The sequence below is a fragment of the Neovison vison genome, chromosome 10 (assembly GCF_020171115.1).
Source record: "Neovison vison isolate M4711 chromosome 10, ASM_NN_V1, whole genome shotgun sequence".
NCBI classification, from domain to species: Eukaryota; Metazoa; Chordata; class Mammalia; order Carnivora; family Mustelidae; genus Neogale; species Neogale vison.
Window position 1 is genome coordinate 57631351 of NC_058100.1, and position 22156 is coordinate 57653506.

Consider the following 22156-nt stretch of genomic DNA (forward strand, 5'->3'; position numbering starts at 1 on the left):
GACCAGCCGTGAAAGAGGGAGGGCAAAAGGAGGGAGACGCTTGATCCCCGCTCTAGATAATTTGTGTTCTTTTCCCTCACTCCTCAGCTTGGACACAAAAGAGGAGAAGTTTTCAGCATCCGAGGCCCGTGTTGGGTGGTGTTTTGTTTTGTTTTCTGGCTCCAAACAAGTCATCTGTTTGCATGTATAAAGAGAGACCCGGGCTGTGGGCGGGAAGGGCATTTCAGGCTCACCTGGGGCAGTTTGTCCCTGGCCAGAAAGAGAAGGTAGAAACCTCCCGCTCTCGCCATCCCCACCTTTCCTATCTCCTTGTCAAGAACAACTAGGGAACCCACAATACAGAGAACGAGTTGGGGGTTGCAGGGGTAGTGGGTTGGGGGGTGAGGTGGGAAAAATGGGTGAAGGCAATCAGAGGCACAAACCTCCAGTTATTAAATAAGTCTTGGGGTTGTGGGGTACGGTGTGGGGCCGCAGTTAATAATATTCAACTGTATATACGGAACCTGCTAAGAAAGTATCTTAAAAATTCTCATCATAAGAAAAAAATTAGAACTCTCTGCGGCGATAGATGTTAACTAGCCTTATTTGGTGACCATTTCATAACCTAATGTTGAATTATTATGTTGTACACCTGAACTAGAGTTGTATGTCAGTTTTATCTCAATGTTTTAAAAGGAGAAAGAAAAATAATAGTAATTGAGGCTCCTAGCATCAAGTCCCTTTGTGTCTTGCCCCAATTTTATTTGAATGCTCTGTTCTGTGGACTTGTTAAGAGCCAGGACTTTGGACCCTGCATCAGGGCACAGACACTTCCTGTGTGATTTGGGACAACCGACTTAACCTTCTAAGCCTCTGTTTTGTCTTCTGTAAAATGGGTATAATAACCCTTAGCACGTCATGTCACAATGAAGCTGATGAGGCTTTAATGAGGTCATGTGTTTAATGAGTGTGAAGTAGTGCTTCTCACAGAGCAAGCCTGATATGTGGCTGATCGGATGATGAGGAGGAGGAAGGAGGTAGAGGAGGTCTGTGAGCTAATGGCTAATTTCAGACTTCTTGTAATGGGTGTGGCACAGAGCGAAGAACATGACCTTCACAGTGGGGTGCGGGCACCAGCAGCAAGTCATGGGAGGGTGCTAGGTTGTAAACCCTCTCCCCTGCCAATCCCAGACCCAGCAAATCAGAGTCTGCTTCCTAGAAGACTCCCAGGGGATTTGGGTGTCCATGAGTGGGTGAGAAGTGCTCATTCTGAGAGCGTGGTTTCTGACGTTGCCCACAAGTTGCCCACTCGGGTTTGAGACCACCTTCAGAGATGTGCCCTTGGGGCAAATTTGTTCAATGCCCCATGCTCCCGTTGCCTGGCCCCAAAGACACTGCGTCTTTCCCCTGGGTTGTTGGGAGGATGAGATGAAGTCACACATATCTGCACACACCAACGCTTCATGGAGACTGGTTCCTAGAGAACATCCAACAGCCAGGAGACCCTCTCCGGTTTCGAATCCCCACAAAGCTCAGAGCGGTGTGTGCGCAGCAGCCCGGCCTGTGCCGGGGACAAGCTCGCACTCCCCGATCCTCTCTCGGCCGACTCGATGCCCCGCTGTCCAGTGGCGTCTGTACCGACACTCCCTGCAGCAGCCCCCATGTTCTCAGTCGCCCTTTACCCTCCGCTGTGGGCCACCAGCCCTAGCTGACTGTCTGTGCCTCTGAGTCAGGCAGAGGGCTCGCAGCACACGGCCCCCCAGCAAAGCCTCCCCGGCACCCCAGTCCCTCCTCCTCAACAGCACAGAGGCCAAGCCGAGGCACAAAATGCCAAGCATTTCTTTTCCATTATTCTCTCCCGTCGATGCCCAGCAAATTCCCTCGGGAGTATGATTTTGTTTCTGAACAACAGACTCAGTGTCTGCAATGATTTTTTTCTCCCCCTCTGCTCTAGTGGCTTCTGTGTCCTTAATGATCACTTTTGGAGGCTCAGCCTCTCCGCCGGCATGATGTGTGCTTGGCCTGTGTGCCGGACCCGGAGTCCCAGAGGGATGCTGAGTGTTAGCTATTTTACGGGTGCATCGAGGTACCTCGAGGTTAGAACGAGAAGCACTTACCAGAGACGGGCACCACCACTGCTTTCCGAGTGACAGTGGAAAACAATAAACCCTGTAGAAAACTCCGAGTGGAAGGCAGAGGGGAGGGGGGAAGATGTGGGGGACAGTGAGGAAAGAAGGAGATTCTCCCCCCTTGACTGGAATTTGGTCAGAAACCCTGCTTCGGACCCATGCAAATGAGAAACCCTGCTCTGTGTCTGAGGGGACCCCTCCCTATCTGTCCCCAGAAAGGCCTGTGGCTGTGGTGCTTGGCCAAGAGGGAAAAGGGGTTTGTCCTCAGCCATCTATTCTTGCCTGGCGCTCCCCCATGAAGGGCACCCACACTTGAGGAGCCCTGCGGCCAAGGGAAAGGTCAAAGGAGCTGGCCCCTGCGGCCATGTGAGCGTGGGCTCTAACCCAGCCCCCACAGCCAGTGCATCACATGCCTGAGCAACCCCTTGGGGGGGGGGTCCCCTCTGTGAGCCTCCTGGTGGCACTTCCCACCCACCTGCCGCTCTCTGCCTCATGACTGACACCATCCCCAGAACACAGGCTGCCAATTGGCTTAGGAACCCTTGATTCCCACAGGCATCACGGCACAACACAGGATTACAAGAAAACAAAGGCCCACAGCCAGCCCCACGGGACACACGCCCACAGGCACGCATTCACACACACTCACACACACAAGGCTGACCCTGCAGGTCGGGCGTGTGAGCCACCACCTTCAAGGCCGCTGGTTTTGCTGGGGACTTGGAACAGAAGCCTCCCCACAAGCCCACATTTCCTCCTGGGGACTCCCGGGGGTGTGGGGGTCTAGTGGTGAGAAGGTGGGTTCCTCAAGGTGCAAAGGTAGATGAGCTTGTCCACAGGAGGATTTTCCACGAAGAAATCTGAGCCTCCCAGGGAAGGCCAGCTGGCGAAGCGGGGCCGACCAGGGCACTTGATGTTCATTTCACCCTGTCTGCACTCCCTAATGTGCCTGGGCACAAACACCGGGCCGGGCGCCAGACCTCCAACTCCCTGCAGGCTCTTCTGAGGACTAGGAGGAGTCGGGCAATGGGCCTGTGGCCGGGGCCAGGCTGTGCTCAGCCTCCTTCTGGTGAAGTCACAGCGACTCCAAGTGGCCACTTTGGGAAGGCGCCCTCTGAACAAGGCACCACCTTCCAGGGGCCAGACAGTGAGGAGTGGGCTGCAGAGACCCAAGAAGAAGAGAGGAGAGAAAGGGCAGAAGCTTCCGCACCCCTCCTCCTCACAGAGCCAGAGCATAAGGGCATCTGCTTCTTATTCGTGTTAAAGGAGTGGGACGAGGGAACCAGGAGAAAAGCCAGGGGGGGGAGTTTTCATCTCCTGCTTTGGCTTCTTCAGTGGGAAGGGCTTGTTTACAGAGAAGACCCAGAGAGGGGATGTTCCTATAGGACAGAACATGATGAGCCATGTTTCTCATTAATCTCATTGGCAACAAGAGAGTTGTATTGAAGAATATTCCTTAGTACTATTATTATTATTTTAATATAGATTTGTGGCACCTGTCCTTAAAGTCGGTACACTCCAAAAGCAGGTAGATGTCCTCCAAAGCCCGATTCATTCAGGGAACCTTGGAGAAACATCTACCATGACCCAGGGGGATCCTGGGAGCTTAAACCCCCATTATACTAAAAAGTAAATTATTGCCCATATGGTGTGATTTCAGGGGTTCTCAGAAAATCCTCTGTCTGTCTCCAAATATTTCCCATCTTTGAAATCCCTAGTACCCAAATTCTGGAACTTCCACTATGAGGGGTCCTATATTAGGTGCCTGGTTTTCATGAATTATTTTATCAGATCTCCCTTTACATCTATTATTATTATTATTATTATTATTATTATTATTATTATTTACATCTTCTGCCTGTAATGCCCTTTCTCTACCTAAATACCTCTGATCCTTCAAACCCAGTACAGACATCCCCTTATAAGACTTCCCAACACTCCCATCACTCTGGCTATGCTACTTCCATGCATCTTATGTTCCTTTCACTATGCTATGGACTGAATTATATAAAAAATCAAACCCAAGACCCAAGTCTAGTAAGGAGACCAACATGAAAACTAAAGTAACCGTATAGTAACATTATTGCTGTAAAAACTGAGAGATGGACTACAACCCCTTGGGTACAGGGTCTTCAGATTGCTCCTCCCTTTGAGAGCAGGTGTCCTGTAATGCACTAGGGCCAACAAAACCCTCACCCTAGTTTGGAAGCCTAAAGGTTCAAAGTTCTCAGGAGACAAACCCAGGGACTTAGAGATGGAGATGGTCCCTATTTCTATGGATCCACCTGAACCCAACAAAGCCTGCAGATCCTGAGGGGTCTTTTTCATGTTTTTTGCTGGCAAGAAGAAGCAGCTTCTTCCCCCACCACTTTCCTGCTAGCAGCAGGAAGCTGGAAGAACAAGTCTCCTAAACAGGGGGAAGTGAGTCATTCTACTTTCATCGCCCACGGTCCTTGCAGTGCAGGAACGAATTTGCTCATTCCCGTTGCTCTTCAGCCCTAACTAATCTCTTCTTGCTCCCATGGCCACCAGAGAATTCTGTATCTCCTGCCCTCTACCTTTCCTAACCTTGACTAGCTTTCAACGTTCAACTCGAGTCCCTTCTCCAGAAATCTTACCCTGGCCACTGCCACCGATGCTGGTCCCATTCCCCCCTCTGAAATGGTTTCTTTAGTTAGCAAGCCAAATGCCTCAAATTCCAATCTGCTACTCCACTCCCTTCCACTAGCCTCTAAGATTCTTAGGGACAGAGACCATGCTGTAACAGATCAGAAAAAAACAAGGGACTTGAGTTCCAAAACCAGTTTTATTGTCCATTAGCCTCATGACCTCAGTCAAGGAATGGACTTCTCTAAGCCTCTATTTGCTCATCAGTAATGCCCTCCCAGCAGAGCTGCAAGGGAATTAAATGAGACACAAGGTACAATCTCTAAGGAACCATAGTAGTAGCAGGACTCTTGACCATCAGTCACTCAAACAAAAATTACCTTCAGCTTCTAGATTACCTAATACACGCAGCTCGGTGCTTGGTATATTGTGGGTGTTCAATAAATAATTTCCTCCTTCAGTACAGATTTCTTCTCATGTCCGTCAGGGAAGGGCAAGGGTGATGTCCATTCAGCTCACCCTGGCATCGCCTGGGCCAGGCACAAAGGAAGCCCTCAATAATGTTTGGTGAGTGAATGAACTCCATGCTTTTGGGAGTTCAGAGAAGAATGGGCGTGCCATTAAAGAGTTGAGAAAAGGATCAGCCTCCAAGATGAACAAAGGAAGTTCTATAAGGCATGGAGAGTGTGGTTTCCTCTGGGATGGATGTTCTGAGCTATTGTGCAGCAAAGCAATGGAGCCATTCATAGGCCACCGCTTTCGGGAGGTCGATGGAGAGATAAAGGGAGCATTGATGGAGAGCGATGGGGTCTTTAGAAAGTGAGAAATCCCTGGGCGTCCACCGAGGGCTGATGTAGAAGAGTGCTGGGTGTGCCTTCGACACACATTTTCTTTTCCAGCAGAACTGTATTTTACCTGCTGGCAAAGAGCAACAATTCACTTGTAGCACAGGAAGAAAGCTACAGGAAATCAAAGGGAAACAGCAGGCAGGAACCTATAAGTGAGTCCCACTTTCCCATCCCCTAGACAGAAAGCCTGGGACAAGAGCACTTTAAATTCTGCTCTGCCGTTTTCTGGGAAAAGATGATTCCGTTGTAAATTATTGAACATTTCATTTAAGCTTCATAAATAAGAAACTCAGATGAAAACGTTACATGTTAGATCCATTTGGCAACATATAATTTCTGTCTTACTCCCTTGATCTGTCACCCTTCGTCTACGTCAGAGAATTTCTACTGCGTTACAGGCAATTGAAGGTTTCAATCAGATGCCTAAGAAAAGTAGTTCATGTCCCAAAGGTAATCTAATTTCTCCAACCGAGGATGTACCTGGGGCCCGCTGAACATATTGATGGAGATAAATGTGTGCTTGGAACAGCTCTGGGGGCGTTGCTATCATGGACTCGATCTAGTGACAGGTACTTCCCCCCAGCCAGGGGGTGGGCTCCTCACTGATGGGGACTCCCTGAATCACTGGTTTCAGTGGAGCCAATAGGCATAAGCCTCAGCCACCTGATGACAGGTGTGCCAGGGACCAGCCTGAACGTGCCTGGGGCACACAAAAAAGGACTCAAGATCCTGGAGTAGTCCTCTGAGCAAGATAATAACGCTATTGGCTACTATTGGAGTGGGACAGGCACCGTAGTTCATTTCTTCCTCAAGATGACCTTCCAAGATACACACCATTGCTCTTCCCAGTCTACAGAAATTGAAGCTCAAACATGCCAAGTACCAAAGTGAACACCTGGTAGAAAGTGGCAGAGCCCGAATGTCAACGTAAGCACAGCAGACCTCAAAGCCAGACTTCAACCTTGACCTCCACTGATGTTGACACTTTAGAGAAAGAAAGAATGAAGGATTGAGAAGTGGATGGAGCTGGTCTGAAAGGGAAAAGAGGGCTGGTTTGAATGCATTCCTCCAAGAGAGCCTGGTCAGTAGACCTGGTGGTTCTGCCATACTCAAGCATGGGGGAGGGCGTTATTGCTTCACTGAACTAAGCTATTCCGAGGAGAAGGTGTGGAACCCTCTGGGTACCATGCAGCATTCCCCTTCGTTAAACTGAGCCCTTTGTGGGATGCATTGGGGGGTGCTGTCGGTCAAGCATCCAACTCTTGGTTTTGGCTCAGGTTGTGATCCCACAGTCATGAGCTCAGGGTCCTGAGACTGAGCCCCACGTCAGGCTCCACCCTTGGTGGGGAGTGTGCTGGGGATGCTCTCTCTCCCTCTCCCTCTGCCCCCCCCACACTATCTCTCTCTCTCTAAAATAAATAGATAAGTATTTTTTTTAAAAGAACCCATTTGTTAAGGAAAGGTTGCTCAATGCATTTCCTGTCAAAATCATTCCTATTACTTTAGGGATCCGGGGGAAGTCATAGCTGCTCAGGGGAGTGGATGACATTGGGGGCATGACTGCACATTCCACTCTTAAAGGCCCTGAACCTTTGCCTTAGTTTCTTTTTATAACATGATGGTGTATTTGTTTGAATAGTGTCCTCCCCAAAATTCATGTCCGACTGGAATCTGTGAATGTGACCTTATTTGGAGATAGGGTCTTTATAGATGAAATCAAATTATAATGAGGTCAAAACAGATTAGGTGGGCCCCAAATGTGATGTGACCGGTGTCTTCATATGAAGGGAGAAGACAAGGACACACAGGGAGAATGCCCTGTTACAGACTGATGTTCGTGTTGCCCCAAAATTCATATGGTGCAAACATCATTCCCATTGTGATGTTAGGTGATAAGGCCTTTGGGGGGTGATTAGGCCATGAGCAAGGAACACTCATGAACGGGATTGACACCCTTATAAAAGAGAGACCCCAGAGGGTTCTCTTTTTCTTTCCACTGAGTGGGAATACAGCAAGAAGATGGCCATGTATGAACCAGGAAGTGAGGTCCACCCAATGTCAAATCTGTTGATGCCCTGATCTTGGACTTCTCAGTCTCCAGAACTGTGGGAAATAAATGCAGTTTAAGCCACCCAGTCTATGGCCATTTGTGGTAGCAGCATGAGCTGAGACACCATGAGACAACAGAGGCAGAGCCTGAAGTGATGCAGCGACAAGTAAGGAAAGCCCAGGATGGCTGGCAACCACCAGAAGCTGGAAGAGGCAAGGAAAGACGCTCCCCCTTAGAGCCTTTGGAGGGAGCCCGGCCCACCAACACATTGATTTGGGCCCTCTAGACTCCAGAACTGTGGGAGAATAAATTTCTGTTGTTGTAAGCCACCCTGCTGTCCTCATTTGTCACCACAGCCACAAGAAACTAATGCAGTTGGAGAAAAGACTCCCCATCCTACCTTTCACAGGTGGTGGTGAGGGTCAAAGCACGTTCAGGTATTTTGAAAAGAACAAAGTACATAAATGCAGAATAGCACAATCATCAAACTGGGATCTTGTGGGCCCATACAGAGCCCCACCTCCCACACACAAATGCCTACCAGAAGGACTCAGACTCATCACGGGGTCCCCAAAGGTGATGATTTGATCTCGTATTTTTCTACAATCCCACTTCGAGGGCAAATTTGAGGCTGGTTTGATGCTAGAATAATCGCCCCCAAAGATGTCCACATTCTAATCCCAGGAACATGTGACTCTGTCACTGTATATGGGTGAAAAGGAATTTGTAGATATGATTAAGTTCTCAGTGGGGCCAATGTAAGAACAAGTGTTCTTAGAAGAAGGACACAGGGAGGACACCTGGGTGGCTCAGTCAGTTAAGTGTCTGCCTTCGGCTCAGGTCTTAATTGAGTCCTGGGATCGAGTCCCACATCCAGCTCCTTGCTCAGTGGAGATCCTGCTTCTCCCTCCACCTGCTGCTCCCCTAGCTTATGCTTGCTCTTGCTCACTCTCTCTCTTCCCCTCTTTTTCTGACAAATAAAAAAAATCTTAAAAAAAAAAAAGAGGGATACAGGGAGAACACTCAGTAGAAGATGAGGCAATGGACACAGAGGTCAGCAACAGAAACAGGCTTAAAAATGCTGTTCTGGGGGCACCTGGGTGGCTCAGTGGGTTAAAGCCTCTGCCTTCAGCTCAGGTCATGATCCTAGGGTCCTGGAATCAAGCCCCGCATCGGGATTTCTGCTCAGCAGGAAGCCTGCTTCCTCCTCTCTCTCTCTTTCTCTCTCTCTGCCTGCCTCTCTGCCTACTTGTGATCTCTGTCAAATAAACAAATAAAACCTTTTAAAAAAATGCTGTTCTGTCGGCTTTGAAGATGGGTTAAGGAGCCACAAACCAAGGGATGCAGGCAGCCTCTAGAAGCCAGGAAAGGCAAAGAAATGATTTCTCCCCCAGAGCCTCTAGAGGCTGCAGCCCTGTTGAACCATTTAGACTTCAGACCTGCTGAACACTGAACTGTACAATAATAGATTTATGTTGTTCCGAGCCACTAAACTGTAGTAATTTGTTACAGCAGCAATAGGAAATTAATATACCAGTCAAGCCAGTTAGTCTGAAAATGAATGTGAGAGAGGATAAGGAAATACCCACAGATAATTGTAGATATCCTGGGAGGCTCCCAACAATTATTTGTATTAAACCCCTAAAGAATTTCCCCCAAAGAAGCTTACATCCTTTAGTTGGAGAGTTTTTGCACCTTTTCCATCTCCAGAGTTCCCCCAGAAGTCATCCTGAGATTGGATCCATAACTTCAAATACCCTGGGGTCTGAATTGCTGACCTTGGTAGGAGCCCACAGCAACAGGGCTTCTGCCTGTGCCTACGTGAAAGGCCTGACCTCCTGTGCTCAGAAAGTTCATCCAGTGTTGCTCCCTAGAAGGGATCCTAGAGTCTTCATATGGCTTCAGTCCCTGCCTATAAAAGGTGCAGTTGATGCTCGCACACAATGTTCAAAAAATGCTTTAAAGGCCCAAGTCCACACAATCCCTCTCGATGACACACTCCTCCGATTCTCAGCCTATACAAGGACTCCCTTCACCCATGGTAACCAATCTGAGACTCTAAGTACCACGCGGAGACCTTCCACAGCAGAGCACATTTCTGAAGGTCACCAGCAGGGCATCCTGGCTGCCTTCCTGAGATCAGCAGGAAGAAGGGAGTTCTGCACTGAACGCTTCGTCCTGTTGACTTGGTATGGACTTTCTACGGTGTAAAATTGGGATTTCGTCCTCAGTAAAATTAGGAGGAGATTCAGGAAGGACTAAATGTAAGATCTGAACAGGAATCTGAGCTCATTGGCTTCCCTCCTTTCTGCCTTTCCCACCACAGACACTCACATGGAATAATGGTTGTTTCTGCATCTGCCAACAGATCTGGTGCCCGGCACTGAGTACGGAGTTGGAATTTCCGCTGTCATGGACTCACAGCAAAGTGTACCAGCCACCATGAATGCCAGGACTGGTGAGTAAGAGGATTGGTGCCAAAAAAAACCAGGATAATCTCTGTAGGCCTGATAAGCCATGGAGGCTTGTCCTGGCAAGGCTTGGTCAGAAGACAATGTCCCTTCATGAAAAGGTCCCTGGGTGACTGTTACCAGGCTAGAAACATCTCCCTGCAGTGATCTCCATGCCTAACCTCTGACATCGGCATGCAGGATAGTCTCCCTGTCTTCCCCACATCTCCCACAGACTGAAGGGCTGCCCACGGAGGTGGAAAATTCCAAATCTGTTGGTGTCATTGCAGGTCATATTTCTTTCTAGACTACCCCAGAACAGGCAGAATGTGATGTCCCTCATCATGCATGACAGAAGCCCTCAGAAAGGCCACAGGGATAAGGGTTGAGATCTGGAAACAACCCATTAAATCTAAGGACAAAGGGAAAGTCCACCCCTGCTAATCTGGCTCCAGAAGGTTTGCTTCCAAATTCTGGGTAAATTTCAAAGTCACTCTAGTGCCTTTGATACAGGCAGCCTGGACTGAGCTGGGGATTTTGAACCAATCCCTGTCCCAAGGCTCATTCTAGTGGAAACAACCTCTCTAGAGAACCATGAGGACATGGGTTCCCCAGAAGTTCTCAGATTTGCACACACATGGCCAGGTCAGTCAAAATGGCCTCAGAAACTACTGTTGCCAGGAAGATCATATCCCTACTTGACAGTGGCTCCTGTTTTACCCTGGCTGGCTTGCTGAGAAAGGCTGGGAGAAAATGAATATAGAGAGCTTGACACCCAGCATCCAGCTTTGTCCCAGACGTGGATGTGTGGTGGTGTGGGAGCCCCTGATGGCTTTACCCAGATTGTCTATATTCCAAGCCCTTGGCCATCTTTCAAAGGGAAGGTGTTTAACAAAATGTGAGTTAATTGTCAGCAATGACAAGCTAATCATTGTGGTCAGCAGGCCTGCTGATAGCTTAGAAATCCACAGGGAGGTCCAATTCCAATAAATACTGCCCGATCTCTGGAACTTGTGTAAATTAGGCCACTTGTGTTGATCCACAGAACTTGACAGTCCCCGAGACCTCATGGTGACAGCCTCCTCGGAAACTTCCATCTCCCTCATCTGGACCAAGGCCAGTGGCCCCATTGATCACTATCGAATTACCTTCACCCCATCCTCCGGCATCGCCTCAGAAGTCACTGTGCCCAAGGACAGGACCTCATACACCCTGACAGATCTAGAGCCTGGAGCAGAGTACATCATTTCAATCACTGCTGAGAGGGGTCGGCAGCAAAGCTTCGAGTCCACGGTGGACGCCTTCACAGGTATGAAGGTAGCAGAAACCCCAGCTGGGTTCAGGGGTTAATGGATCTTAGTACATGAAGGTCATCTAGGCAACCCACTCTTTGAATGCCCCATTTTGTTTAGAGAAGGAGGAATGTGGGTAGAGAAAGAAGAGGTAGAGGAGAAATGAATAAATATATCAAGATGGAACGGTTGGAAATAAGGGGGAGAGATGAGCAAGGCTGCCTACAATGCCAGAAAATGTGTATCTGGTTTTCTACAGCCTGGACAAAGGGGTTGATTCTGTTCATGTTCCCCTGCACGCACTAAATCAGTGGGCATTCAGAGGATCCTTGCAAGCAGGTAAAATTTCTCCTAGGAGAAAGATGTTAAATCCTGGGTGAGTATTACAAATAACTCACAGAGGTTTTACCCTGCTGAGGGCATTCATTTTTCCATATATGGGATGGAGAAAGGATCATGGACAGGCGTGGAGAGTGAGAAGTTGCAAGCTCTGAGTTGGCACATGAAGGGGGGGGTCCTAGGTTACAAAGCAAACAGATTGCTTCAGTCAGTTGGCTCTTCAAAGCCACCACCACTTCCCATGTTTCAGAACCATGATCTCCTCTGCTTTACAGGCTTCCGCCCCATCTCGCATTTACACTTCTCTCACGTGACCTCCTCCAGTGTAAACATAACCTGGAGTGACCCATCCCCTCCAGCAGACAGACTCATTCTGAACTACAGCCCTCGTGATGAAGAGGAAGAGATGACAGAGGTCTCCCTGGATGCCACCAAGAGGCATACTGTCCTGATGGGGCTGCAGCCAGCCACTGAGTACATTGTGAACCTGGTAGCGGTCCACGGCACTGTGACCTCTGAGCCCATTGTGGGCTCCATCACCACAGGTGAGGGTGGAGGACTTGGCAGCAGGTAGTGAAAGGAGTGCCTCCAGAGGTCTTTAACAAGTCAATGAACTTTACAAAGAGAAATACCCAAGGAGTAGGGGGCTGAGCCATTTAGCTAGAGAGGGCCTGTGAGCTGTTCTGAAAAAAACCACCTCTTCCAGGATCGCTCAGAATGTATAAGATGGGAACCTTCCTTTGGGAAGGCAGGATGGACTCAATGTCTTAAGGAAGCCAGGGCCTGAATGTGTTGGTCCAGAGGACCAACTGGTCTACACGACCAGTCTGAAGAGAATTAGCCTTCAAGAGGAAACCCCATCTCTGACTGCTCAGTAACGTCACTCATATGAATGATGCTTCCTCAAAATTATATGGGACTGGCAGGCAACCATGTGGGAACCTGAGACTCAGAAAATGGGGTTGATTTGAGTGTTGCCTGGAAAACACAGGCACTCTGAGATGAACTGGACCATGTTTGCCTCATAATTCTCAAATACAATCCCAGATAGGAGTGTGCATGTGGGTGAAGACACATGTATTTCACTGGTTTCCTACATAATAACAAGAACTCACAAACTGGACAAGTGGATTAAGCACTGGCTGGTATTGACCCTGGGATCCTCCAGGAGTCAAAAAAAAATTAAAGTATCCAGTACAGATGAAATACAATTTAGGAAAGTGGATTTGTTCTGGACTTGTGCTCTGAAATCCCTCTAGACTCGACAGACGGTTTTTCCAAATTGAACCGTAGGTGGCTGGTAAAAAAATAAGACACAGCTGGGTTTGTCCAAGAGAAGTTTCTCCAGAGAAAATGACCATGTTACTCTCAGTTCAAAACAAAACATATGAACTTAAAGTAAGGTTCCCACCTCACACACTGGTGATAGTTGCTGTCTAGCACAGAGCTTGCCAACTTGACTTCATGTTGTTAAAATATTCCCCATGAACATGGTTTTAGCCAATAACTCTAAGGTTTCAGGTGAAATTTTGGCCTGACCATGGCTTTAAGGGGGCTCTGGTATAAAGATCTCGTCTGCCTCTGAAGCCCTATTAGCTCTTGGTCCCCATGAAACCAATGATAGGAATCGTTTTTTCACACTGTGCTTTCTGTCTTTTCCCCATAACTACTCTGTTCCGTGTAGGAATTGATCCCCCCAAAGACATCACAATTAGCAACGTGACCAAGGATTCAGTTATGGTCTCCTGGAGCCCTCCCGTTGCATCTTTTGATTACTACCGAGTTTCCTACCGGCCAACACAAGGTAATAAAGTTATTTGATTTCTCACAAGTGGATGGGATTTGGAGCTAAGTGAAGGTTGTGATGGGACTACTGCATATCCCAGAGGATATCAGTCCCCTCCAGACACCGCCTGCATTCTCTTCCTCTCTGTGGCATGTTCCAGCACAAGAGTGGGCTGAGAAGGAACAGCCAAGAAACCCTGACCAACTCCTCTCACAAAAGTCTTGACTATATTCACCCAGAAAGCAGGCTCTCCACCAGCGGAGTGAGCCATGGTAATTGGTCACCTTATCTAAGCAGTGTAGTAAATGACAAAGAACCCTAAAGAATTCTGCCAAGAGCCAGAGTCACATTTACGCTCCTAAGAGAGTGAAGTCTAAGACTAGAATCCTGGGGAATGTCTAAAGACTTAGCTGAACTAGATGGAGCCTTAAAAGGAACCACAGTGATGGAGGTTCTATTTCTACCACTCCAGCCAAGTTTTGAGTCCGAAAAAATTGGTCCAGACCTCCCCTGCTTTCTGCTAGTTCCTGCTAGAGCATGCCACATTGTTAACAAAGTAGAGGGCATGCCCACTTCCAACAGGCAGTGGGATTGTTTTCCAGACTCTCTCTGGGCTACGTGGACCACTCTTTGCAGCCATGACCTCTTGACTGCCTTAAGAAGACCAGCTTGTTAGAAAACCACCTAACCACCTTTTTTCTTTGCTCCAAGGAACCTATAAAATGAGGGGTTGGGACTAGCATGCCAGGCCTCTTCAAGCTCCAACATTCTCAATCTATGAACCATTTCTCCATCCTCCCCAATGAATGCTGGGCCTTGAACCCAACTGTGCTTCATGATGAAGTGCTGCCAGAAGCTTCTATGTAGACTATACCATTAGCTATGTTGGTGAAGCATCCATGAACTTGAACAGTGTCTTCTTTTCCTTAGTGGGACGGTTGGACAGCTCAGTGGTGCCCAATACGGTGACGGAATTCACCATCACCAAGCTATATCCAGCTACTGAATACGAAATCAGTCTCAACAGCGTGCGGGGCAGGGAAGAGAGTGAGCGTATCTGTACCCTCATTCACACAGGTAGGCATGTCTCCCTGTCATGAACCAAGTCAGGACCCTGGTTGAGGACCTGCAACAGACAGAAGGGGCAAATATGGAGTTGTTCTGGCTAATACAGAAGACACTGCCTTTGGGCTCAGAAGCTCCATTTCTGAGTGCTCCTGTGGCTCACTATGTCATGCAAAGCAATTTATGGTTTCTCTTCCCTCTGCTATTCCTCTCTAATACTGGGAATTTAGAGAGTAACACTCTTCTAAGAGTTTTATTGGTTTAGGTCAGAAATTTTCAATAGAGGTGACCTTTTGAAGACCCATTATGGAAGAGAATTCCAGAGCAGACATCTAATCATCTCATCTAATTTTTTAAAAGACTCAGTCATGTAAATTTTACCTCAGGGAAGGAAAGGGTTGTTATTTCAGTAATAATCCTCAGATTCCTGAAGCTCTTCATCCTAGTCAGAAACCACCAAGTCACTGCATTGGCTATTGCTTTGTGCTCCAAAGGTGGAGGACTATTTTTGGAAAATGAGCTCCTTGGATGGGCCTGAGGACAGGGCTCCTGCACCAGCTCTATTTCTCCTCCTGCTCTGGCCCCAGAGTTCGCCCACCATGCAGAACTAGGAAAGATTTGCTAGAGAAGGCACCAGAGGAAACAGCCAAAGTTTTCTGTCCCCAGACCTAACCTCCCTGTTAAGCTATTTTTCCCATTGCACATGGGAAATATCCAGCTTGCCTCGTTAGAATACCAGAATTTTTTGAGGCTGCTTCATTTCCTCAGAGAATGGCATTTCCTGAATGAGGAAAAGGTAACTTGGAATTCCTCACCGCTTTTGTAGATGCTCTCACAGGCCCAGAAACATCTGTAAAGTAATGGCCAAAGAAACATGCCCTCAGAATGTTTCAGAACCTAAAAAATTATTCTTCTAAAAAACACAACAGGATATTCTCATCTTCCCTAGTCTCCTTACAGGCCTGTAAATACACATAATGCAGCCATACTTTTGGTCCAGCCTTTCCTCTCCATCAAATTATCTGTGACCATTAAGGAATCAAGAAATAGTGACTCAAAGAGATGCCCAGTGAGTCCAAAGAAGCCTCCCACGCACCTTCCTGAAAGTCTTAGAAATTCATGCTAAAGAAATTAGACTTTTTCTCTTTGAGGACTATAAAATGGATTTCAAGAACCTTCTAACCCCTAAGGTAAAAGAAAGCAGCAACTTGGGTCAAGTTGGGTCAACCCCATTCCTTGGGTTCTTGGTCATAAGCAGCAAGTACCTGTGAAGTGGAGATACAGCCACGTACCAACCCAAACCACCCTCCTTCAGGTTCAGACAGAGCTACTGTGGAAATTCCTGATAAACAGATTGCCCACAGAAATGTCCTTTCCTGCTGTTGTTTTAATGTGAGAACTATGATTTTACAACTTCGGAAAATGAGACCTCTTTCAGGGTCTCATAGTTAATCTCAGTGAGATGAAGCTAACTGTAGTCTTCCAATACTTTTCTTCTTTGTCTCTATTCATGAGGTTGCATTTGAAGAACTTGTTTTGACAATTCAGATATTAAAATTTAAAAAAATATTTCACAGTTGTCACTTGCAAATAAGGAACATAGACAAGCAATGGAAACCTTTAGTTAGAGAACAGGGCCAAATCAACAACATATCTTGGTCCCCAAGAGTAAATCACATGACACTTAGGTTGAGTTGATACCTAAACTATTATAATAACATCCATTTCTGGCATAAATCCCAAATTTATAGAAGGGAAGCACAGTAAGAAACAAAGGCATAGAGCATGGGCAAATAAGAATAGGAACCTAGTCCGTGTTGAGCAAACTCTGTTCCCCCCAACAGACGCTAGTGGCCGTTAGCCTGAAAGACTCCCCGTGACTCGCTAGACCACAAAAGGGATACCCAAGACTCAATACAAAGGGAGCCTGTGAGTAGAAAAGCAAGAATTCACTCATCATATATGACTCTCAAGGCAACCTGAGTCCTATTCAGTCCTTCCACAAGTATTGGGAAACTTGCAAGTTCTAGGTGCTGTGGATACTCCTTGACTTCATGGAACTCTCACCATACTTTCTGAAGCTCATGAACAGAGATTGTCCCCTAAGACATGTCCCTTATATTTATGAAAGTGCAAATAGCCTTGAAAGCAAATTATCTCATTAACTAAAGAAATATAACAATTCCTCTATGTTCTTAGTTTCTCCATCTAAGTTTAAATGTGTAAAACACAACAGCCATACCTTGGAATCCGCTGTAGCCCCTGACAGTGCTCTGTGCATAAGTTAATGGATCAACTAAAAGGAAGATCTGGGGCCCATCAGGAGGGAACTGCATACTCGTGAGAAAGAAGGGAAGGGAGAAGAAGTTGGGATCAGAAAGGAAGGAAGGAAAGAGGTCTCCAGTCACTTCATTGTTTTGTATGGCACAGCAGCAGACAAGCATAATGGAGGAAACTATAAGAGATAGTTTGCTGCACTTCCATCCTTCCATATCTCCTATGTTTACCTGATCTTCCCGGCTCTGTTTCAGCCATGGACAACCCTGTGGATCTGACTGCTAGTAACATTACTCCAACAGAAGCCCTGCTGCAGTGGAAGCCTCCAATGGGTCAAGTGGAAAACTATGTCATTATTCTCACACACTTTGCAGGTGAATATTTACAGGTCTATGCACTGGGTAGGTAGGAATGTTGGGGATAGGTGCTGAAGACTATTATGAAAGTTTAAAAAAAAAAAAAAGGACATTTTATCAATGTGAGGGACATCTTAGAAATTTTCCTGCTTTACTTTCCCTGTAAAGCTCTAAAGATATCCCTAAACTCTACAACCTATATCAACTACAGGAATTCAGAAAGCTGAATTGGAAAGATACAACAAGGGCATGTAAACGAAAGCAAATATAAAAACAGAGGAATAGCACTTGGAAGAGAAAATTCAGAACTGAGCTAGGACTTGCCCCCAAATGCTATAGGGAAGAAAGCACACTTTTCTAGATGTTTATAGAGCAAGAAAAACACTAAAGCATGATGCTTGTAGCAAATAACACATGGTCACAAAGCATCCAAAGTTAGCAAACCCCTGTTGCTTTAGTCTTGTCTACCCACATCCAACGCCAAAGTTTGAGCCAAAATGAAGTCTGGAGTTTCATTGTCTTCTCACCATGCTTGTTCACCTTACACTATTTGAAGTTGAATAAAGAAGCCCAAAGCACAATAAATGTTGAGTAATTCAAGTATCTAAGCCTGGGAAAGTTATTTCCTTGCCTAAATTATACATGTGATCACAGAAATGTTGTGGGTTATATTCAGGAATCCAGAGAACAGAGATACAAGAAGACAAAAGATAAGCAGATGTCTTAATTTTCAAAAAGATGACAGAGAAAGCCAAGTTTGTAAGCTGTAAAGTAAACTGATTATTAAAGCTTGGGAAAATAAAAACCAAAACAGACTATTAAATAAATAGGAAAAATATATCAGCACAGGGTCACCAAGAATAAGTTTTACCAAAGCCATTTTATATCTTTTTTTTTTAATTGGCAAATCTGCTAGCACACTTGGATTTCAGCAAGGCATCAGAAAAACCTACTTATCACTTAGATGGAAAAATAAATGATGGATCGTATTTGGAGTAACATAGACTGGTAGCCAATTGAATAGTACCTCTCAAAGAATGAATATCATGACTACAGATACATCATAACCCATCTATGTGCATACACAATCTATTTCAACTCCTGCCCCCTCTCCTTGCATGTCACAGGCCGACATTTCTTAACTCCTACCATGCCTTCCCAGACCACCGTGCATTTGCACGCATTATTTCCTCTACCTGGAAATTCCCTCCCCACGTGTCTTCCTAGACAAACCCATCCTCTAAGTCTTAGTTTCAACACTATGTCTTCTGTCAAAACTTCCAATGTTCCCACCCACCTGCTCACAGGTGCAAAGTACATGGCTCCGTCATGGCAACTGACTTCCATTCATTCAACAAATGTTTTGGAATGTCCTCCCATGAGCCATACGCTCAACAAAGCTGTAAGAATTCAGAAACAAAACTTGGGTGCTTCTCCTCGTGGAACTCACTTCTGATGATGACGAGATGGGCACATGGTTAGAACCCAACGTGAGCAGTGCTGTAATAGAGGCAATCCCAAAACAGCTTGGGCCACATGGGATGGATCACTCCTTGGGAGTGAGGGTGTGGAGAGGAAGAAAGAAGGGAGATCTTAAATAAAGCTAGAGAAGGAGAAGAGAAGGCAGGGAATTGTAAGATAAAGAGCAGCCTGAGCACATCTGTAGAGATACAAGAGACCATGAGGACTTTGGAGCAACTGTCATGGTTTGATGTGGCCAGAGCAGAGGCTGCAGGCAGGATGCTGCAAATGACAGTCGTTATGTTTGTTCTTTCAAAGAGATGGTTTGGATTTTTACTTCTTTGCATGACTTCTATGCCTTTAGACCCCAAGAAACTTGAAACCTCAGACCCTACCCAGTTTGAGGAAGTGCCTTTCTTAAATGCTGAGTGACTCAGGAGTATTCTAAAAACACCCTGAAGAGTTTGGCTCAGCTCTAACAAGCAGTTTTAGTGACAGCTAAATGAATACAGAGAAGACATCGCACCACATTTGTATATAAAACGAAACCGTGTAAGTCAACGATGGTGTAAGAGCACCGTATGGTGAGAGATGGTCGCTGTGCTTGTGGTGAGCATAGCTGGAGAAGTTGAATCACTCTGTGATGCACCTGTGAATGGTACTTAAATAAAAATTTTTTTAAAACTGTGATCAGTAGAATCCAAATTCAAATATACTTCAATAAACTGAACCAGTGGTCCAAAACTCAATCGATGAGGCAAAATGCAGTAGAAATAAACACAAAGAATCAGTGATTTTAGAATTGCCACATGCATGTAACAGTGGTTGGAGATAAATTTTCGCAGCTTAGAGGAGAGGACAGGATTAGGAGGAGTGGCGGAAAGAAGGAGCCACATAGACAAAGGATTCAGCGTACTCTTTGTATCTTTGTAACCCCAGTGGCCTGAGTAGAAGTCATGGAAAGACAATCTGGCCTCCAAATAAAGACTATCTTTCTCAACTAAGAGGCAAAACAAGATGAGAGGGGATGTTCCTGTGGAAAACAATGCTAAGCTAGATAACCTTAAGGAGATTCTTTCCAAAATTCTCTAATACGGAGTCTTTATGAAATGCCTTTGCATTTGGAAGGGCTTTCCTAGGTGGAATAGCCTTACTCAATGCTTACCCATGTTCATTGGATTTCAGTTGCTGGAGAGACCATCCTGGTTGACGGAGGCAGTGAGGAATTCCAGCTTTCTGGACTGCTTCCTAGTACCCACTACACTGTTAATATGTATGCCACTAGTGGACCTCTCACCAGTGGTACCATCAGCACCAACTTCTCTACCCGTGAGTACCTGGCTGGCTATACATCCGGCGTCCCTAGATGCCTTTTGTCCCTAGACTCGATGACAGACTTTGCACTTTGGACAGTGCAGCCACGAGCTGTTTGTATTTCGGTGGACTGCTGCCCAAACGCCAGGGAAAGTGAGCTGTGGTTCTCAGGCAATAGATGCGTGTCTGTTTCCCGCTCTCATTCTGGGTCTGGCTGATAGCTGTAGAACCAGGCCAAGAGAGGCCAATACTGGACAGGCATCTGGCCCAGAAAAAATCTGCTGCCTGTTACAGGGCTTGATACTTGGGAAGAGCAGCTGAGCACAATCACAGCCAGAACACTAGACAGAGGTATAAATGTGGGAATGGTGTAAGCCCAGGAGTGAGCTCAACAGACATACTGACTTAATAAAGTCATGATTTCCGACATAGGTCAGATCGGAAGGTGTCCCACCTAGGCCCCGAGGCCCAGATGAGGGAAGGGGGAAGAGTTGCAGGGATGATCATGACACTGACTGATGCTTTTCTGACCCAGGAGCACCCTTTCTGCTCCTGTCCAAGCTGGAACTAGGGTCAGCGTGTGAGCAGCCCAGAGACCACATAGGTGGGCAAAGAGATACACATGCCTGGGATGGAATCAAACAGAGAGGAGCTGAAGAGGCAGGCACTCCTGGCATTTTCTCCCTTTTTTGTAGTCCTGGACCCTCCTGCAAACCTGACGGCCAGTGAAGTCACCAGACAAAGTGCCCTGATCTCCTGGCAGCCTCCCAGAGCAGAGATTGAGAACTACATCTTAACCTACAGATCCACTGATGGAAGCCGCAAGGTGAGATTTTTCTGTAAGGGAGATTTTTCTCTTAAGCAGTCCAAAGGGAGCAAATGGGGTTTGCCAGGTGGATACATACACGCTGTTGAGGAAAGGGCCTGAGTCTGCCAGCCAGAGACGTTGGTGCTAGTCCTGGCTTCGCTGTTACTCTCTTCATAAGTTGAAGCAAACCACAAAACCCCCCAAAGCCTTCGTCTCTGGTCCAGATAAAGGGGGTGTCTACCTCCATGGCTTCACTTGGTTGTGGTGGGGCTTTCAATATGGTGATGCAAAGAGCATTGGAAACTTCCAAGCCTACATAAGTACATAGTTTTGGGGGGAAAAAAATTTCGATAGCAGGGCCAAGCAAACATGAGCTGGAGACCAAATTCAACAGTCTTTTATGCCTCTTAATAAGCATTATAAAGGCTACATCTGTATAGCCTGCAGTGACGAGATGACAAATTTCTGTGTTATATGATCAGATGAAACAGTATTTCTAGAACACGGGTTGTCAAACTTCTGTTCACAATGAAATCCTTTTTTTTTTTTTTTTTAAGTGCAATCATAGTCAGAAGCCGAATATATACAGTAGATTTAAGCAGAGTTATTCTGTTGGATATGGAATATGGAGGCCTAGGATTTCCCTCCCCGGGTCCTGAGGAACTTCGTATGGTCAGAAAACCACTGGATTCAATTCCCTTGCCTGCCTTTATGCCAAAGTGCATCTGAGAGACAGGAGGTGCCTAGATCTCACACAGGAGCTGTCCTCTCTGCTTATGGGCTCAGTTCTCTCCTTGTTCTGGAGTGGAGAGCACACAATGGCCATGGCAATGTTGACCCAGCTGGCCGTGGGCTCTGGGCTTCCCTTCCCAGCTCCTCTCAACAGAATGCTGGTCACTCCCTTCCACCTGCCTCCCTGGCTTGTTCCACAGGAGCTGATCGTGGATGCAGAGGACACGTGGATCCGACTGGAGGGTCTGTCTGAGAGCACAGACTACACAGTGCTCCTGCAGGCAGCCCAGGATACCACCCGGAGCAGCCTCACCTCCACCACCTTCACCACAGGTGAGAGACGCCACCCTTGTGACGCTGCCTTCTTCCCTGCATGATGTCTGGCTCTTCAGCAGATTCTCAGGGGCTTGGTCAGGGAGGAACCTCCCAGAGAAACTCTTCCTGTGAAGGACAGTAAGGGTTTCTTCCACTCCCCCCTTCCCTCTTCCAAGGCCCTGCCAGGAAATTTCTACCTATCAAGGTAACCCTAGGAATGAGCAGCACAAATTCCTTGTCCTCCTGGACCCACTAAATGTACCAACTGAAGACATCAGGTTCAGATTTTCTGCAAGTGATTTCCCAGCAAAGTTCATCCTTCCCTCCTTGATTCCTCTGCAGCCTATA

At 46.8% G+C, this 22156-nt stretch overlaps 1 protein-coding gene across 2 annotated transcripts in view; it reads left to right on the forward strand.

Moving 5' to 3' along the window:
* Nucleotides 1-22156, forward strand: part of TNR (tenascin R) — a 190019-nt gene that overhangs the window by 139879 nt on the left and 27984 nt on the right. For both annotated transcript variants that reach the window (XM_044267360.1, XM_044267359.1), the window contains exons 9-17: nt 9982-10071; nt 11109-11372; nt 11970-12239; nt 13379-13498; nt 14411-14557; nt 17077-17196; nt 19825-19968; nt 20649-20779; nt 21694-21826. In XM_044267360.1, the coding sequence (XP_044123295.1) occupies nt 9982-10071; nt 11109-11372; nt 11970-12239; nt 13379-13498; nt 14411-14557; nt 17077-17196; nt 19825-19968; nt 20649-20779; nt 21694-21826 (1419 nt within the window). The remainder of the gene's footprint in view (nt 1-9981; nt 10072-11108; nt 11373-11969; nt 12240-13378; nt 13499-14410; nt 14558-17076; nt 17197-19824; nt 19969-20648; nt 20780-21693; nt 21827-22156) is intronic.